The 4,658-nt window shown below is 39.8% G+C and overlaps 1 protein-coding gene across 1 annotated transcript; it reads right to left on the minus strand.

Annotated features, from left to right (window-relative positions):
- Window positions 1-2,584: 2,584 nt before the first annotated feature.
- LOC145112129 (uncharacterized) lies at window positions 2,585-3,076 on the minus strand. The gene has a single exon (XM_079048338.1). It carries the CDS (start codon window positions 3,074-3,076, stop codon window positions 2,585-2,587), a length of 492 nt encoding a protein of 163 aa, XP_078904464.1.
- Between the last annotated feature and the right edge of the window lie 1,582 nt (window positions 3,077-4,658).

The raw sequence follows: 4,658 nt of genomic DNA on the forward strand, positions 1-4,658 counted from the left end.
GTTGGTCATTAGCAAAGTGGGTTCCTCTATCACTAATTAACGCCTTGGGTACTCCAAATCTAGAAAATAATTTTTTTAGGAACTTCACCACAACCCTTGCATCATTGGTTGGTAATGCTTGCGCTTCTGCCCATTTTGACACATAATCCACCGCCACAAGTATGTATTTATTGCCTTTGGATGAAGGAAATGGTCCCATGAAAACCACACCCCAAACATCAAATATTTCACAAACTTAAATATTTCTTTGAGGCATTTCATTCCTTGCCAAAATATTACCCGTTCTTTGGCAAGCATCACACTCCCTCACATAAGTAGTAGCATCCTTGAAAATAGTAGGCCAATAGAACCCCACATCAAACACTTTCTTAGTAGTGAATTGTACCCCATGATGTCCTCCTTCCGGTCCATTGTGGCAATGCTCTAGTATGTCTTGGATTTCCTTTCCAAAAACGCATCTTCTTATGATCCCATCCGTACAACTCCTGAAAAGATATGGCTCATCCCAAAAATAATATTTAATTGCTAAAAAATAGTTTTTTCTTTTGTTGATGAATGAGTCATTTTGGAAGAAAATCTCCTGCCAAGAAGTTTGCAACATCGGCATACCATGGTTCTTCCCCCATAATCACCATCAAGTACTCTTCCGGGAAGCTATCTTCAATGCCCTTTTCATCCATCTCGTCCCTTGCTGGATTTTCTAATCTAGAAAGATGGTCAGCAGCTATATTTTCCATTACTTTCTTATCCTTTATCTCGATGTCAAATTCTTAAAGTAAAAGCACCCATCGGATCAACCTTGGCTTTGCATCCTCCTTGGCAAACAAATACTTAATAGCAGAGTGGTCAGTAAAAACAGTAGTTTTGGACAAAATTAAGTAGGGACGAAATTTGTCAATGGCATACACCACAACTAATAATTCTTTTTCCATTGTGGTGTAGTTTTCTTGGGTTGGATTTAGGGTCTTTCTTGCATAGTAAATGGGTTGAAAGTGCTTGTCAACCCTTTGGCCATGTACAACTCCTAAAGCATAATCGCTTGCATCACACATTATCTCAAATGTTAAGTTTCAATTTGGGGCTATAATGATCGGGGAGTTAGTTAATTTTTCTTTCAAGATTTCAAAAGAGGCTAGACATTCTTTAGAAAAATTAAAAGGTGCATCTTTTAAATGTAATTGAGTTAAAGGTCTAGTTATTTTGGAAAAATCTTTAATAAAGTGGCGGTAAAAACCCACGTGACCTAAGAAACTCCTAACGCCCTTCACATTAGTTGGTGGGGGTAATTTAGCAATGGTGTCAATTTTTGCCTGATCCACCTCTATCCCCACTTTGGATACTTTATAGCCTAAAACAATGCCCTCCTTCACCATGAAATGACATTTTTCCCAGTTAAGAACTAAATTAGTCTTCTCACACCTAGAAGTCATCACATCAAGGTTAGCAAGACTATCATGAAATGAAGAACCAAAAACAGAAAAATCATCCATGAATACTTTCATGAATTTTTCCACCATGTCTTGGAATATCGCCGTCATGCATCGTTGAAAAGTTGTCGGTGCATTGCACAACCGAAAAGGCATGCGTCGATAGGCAAATGTTCCACTCAGGCAAGTGAAAGTTGTCTTCTCTTGATCAATTGGGTCAATAGGTATTTGAAAATAACCTGGAAACCCATCTAAAAAACAATAATAGCTATGGTCCGATAATCTCTCAATCATTTGATCAATAAAAGGGAGAGGGAAGTGGTCTTTGCAAGTGGTATCGTTTACCTTTCGGTAATCGATGCACACCCACCAACCGGTTACCATTCGTGTGTGTATGAGCTCGTTCTTCTCGTTTGCTACAACGGTCATTCCTCCTTTCTTAGGCACTACTTGGACGGGACTAACCCATGGACTATCGGAAACTGAATATATAATCCCGGCATCTAAGAGCTTGACAACCTCCTTCTTGACCACCTCTTGCATGTTCGTGTTCAACCGCCTTTCGTGTTGCACTACCGGCTTTGCGCCTTCTTCAAGGTTGATCTTGTGAGAGCAGTAAGAATGGCTTATTCCTTTAATATCGGTAATTTTCCACGTGATAGCGTTTTTCCTTTTCTTCAAGACTTGGATTAACACTTCTTTTTCAGAATTGGTGAGGTTAGAAGATATAATTACATGTTTTGATTACCCTATTCCAAAAATGCATATTCTAGATGTGTTGGCAAAGTTTTCAGCTCTAATTATGAGTTCTGAACACTAAACACGTCGAGTCGAGAGAGGGGACTCGTTGAGTTCAGGTTAAGATTCCCGTCTGATCATGATTTTTCATATGGACTCGTCGAGTCAGTGCCTTCAACTCGGTGAGTCGCTTTTTCTGCACTTCTGATTAGTTCTTCATATTCAGCCTCTTCGAGCAGTTTTTCTATATCCTTTAAGTCTTTTTCAGCATCAAAGTTGTCTTCAAAGGCAATGGCGGGCTAGTTTGAGTTGTCCTCCTTCCATTCTTCCATTAGTTATTCCAAAGTGTCCACCGAAAATGTCGTGTCATCACTATATTTCGAATGCTTCATGGCTCGATCAACTCCAAAAGTAACTGATTATTCTCCCACCCGAAGGGTTAGTTTGGATTCTCTCATGTCTACTATGGCACTTGCGGTGTTTAGGAAAGGTCTTCCAAGAATGATCGACACTTGGTGGTCCTCTTCCATATCTAGCACTATGAAATCTACGGGAAATACAAATTTATCAACTTTTACCAATAAGTCCTCGCATATCCCCCTTGAAAATGTCACCATCTTGTTTGCTTGATGAATTTCCATACGAATCGGTTTCGGCTCCGGAAGGTTCAACTTTTTAAATAAAGAGTATGACATAAGATTAACACTTGCCCCTGAATCCGCTAATGCATAAGTAGTAGTAAGGTTCCGAAATTTGCATGGCAAAGTTAAACTACCCGGGTCACCCATCTTCTTCGGCAATTTGTTCAACATTGCAGCTGAACAATTTTCATTAAGCACCACCATGGACACCTCTTCCAACTTCCTTCGATTTGTGAGTAGTTCTTTTAAGAATTTTCTGTAGTTAGGCATTTGTGCAACTGCTTCTATGAAGGGAATGTTGATTTGGAGGGCTTTGATGTGTTCCAGGAACTTTTGATACTCTTCATTCTGCTTCTCTTATCTAGCTCGACCTAGAAATGGCAAGGGAGGTTGATACGGTTTCAAAGGAGAATAATTTTTTTGTTCAGGTCGTGGACTCATCGAGTTCAGGTCTGGAACTCGACGAGTTTTGTCGAGAGTTTTCAGTTTCGGGTCTTTTTTCTGATCCTCTTGCACCTCTTTTGGATCTTCATTCATCATATGGATCAGAGGGGTAATTATCTTTCCACTTCTAGTTGTTATGATGTTGATTTGAGCGCATCTCAGATTTTTCTCGGTATTACTTGGAAGTTCACCCGATGCTCTTTGATTTATTTTTAGTGCAAGTTGGCCCAGCTGTTTTTCATTGTTAAGAATAGAGGCTTGCTGGTTTCTCATCAATGCTTGTTGCTCTTTCATCATGGCTTGTTGTTCTCTTATTGCAACATCGGTTTCTTTGTGCCTTTTCTCGGATGCGGCTGCAAATATTTTGAGCATATCTTCACAATTCATTTTCTTTTCTAGCACTCGCTCCTCCTTTTGATAGAACCCTCTTGTCTTCATCCTATATTTTTCCTCTTTTGCCTTTTTGTACTCATTGTATGGTAGCCACTCTTTTTTCGGTTTTCGCCAATCTTCATCATATCTATCTCCACTAGAGTAACACACTTGCACTTTCCGGTTCCCATGCTCGTCTATATCACAATCTTTACTAAGGTGAGGCCCGCTACAATTCTCACATCTGTCACAACTCGGAAATTTTATTCTTATAAAAGTCAACTTTGGTCAAACTTAAATTTTTTCCATTATCTTAAATGAGATGAATTTTTGGTTTATAAGTTTTGAAGCCTTGTAACTAAGTGTGTTATAGCTTGGAAGAGAAAAGCATTAGGAATCAAGAACCTTCGCATGGCTGCAAACCCTTCGGAGCCGTAAACAACTTCCGAGCGGTGAATCTCGCAGCCGTGAACTCGGACCATGAACCTTCGGACCGTGAACCCTCGGTTCACGGCCGTAAACTCCTCGGCCGCAATCACTTCCCTATATTTAAGTGTTTGATAGATTTTATCTTCATTTCTTCACTTCTGGCCGTGATCTCTTTCATTCTCTCTGATGTATCATCCTCAAGACCACCATCTTCTTCCTTTAAAACAATCTTTTTCTTTTACATCTCTTTGGTATACCACAAAAGGCCTTCAAACACTCTCCAATCCACAAGATCTTCAAGTGTTCTTCACCTTTGGGCCGTGAACCATTCATCATTTGGGTCGTGAACCTTGAAGTGGGTCGTGAACCATTCATCATTTGGGCCGTGAACACCCCATAGGGTCGTGAACACCTCAAGCCCAACCGTGAACTCCATTTCAGCCTTCTAACTTGCTTCTAACACTACTTTGGTGAGTTATTCTTGCATCCTAGGTTGTTTCTCAATCACCTTTGTAGTTAGATTCACTAATTTCATGTCTATATGTATCATTATATGTCATTTAGGACTTGTTTGTGCTTCGGGACTTCACTTGTGGAAATTATCATT

Source organism: Lactuca virosa, chromosome 5 (assembly GCF_052849685.1).
Source record: "Lactuca virosa cultivar CGN04683 chromosome 5, Lactuca_virosa_CGN04683_v6, whole genome shotgun sequence".
In the NCBI taxonomy this organism is placed as follows: Eukaryota; Viridiplantae; Streptophyta; class Magnoliopsida; order Asterales; family Asteraceae; genus Lactuca; species Lactuca virosa.

What these genes read in the sequence shown, in the direction of transcription:
- LOC145112129 (XM_079048338.1), bottom strand. Translation starts at nt 3,076, where the DNA reads ATGCCTAACTACAGAAAATTCTTAAAAGAACTACTCACAAATCGAAGG.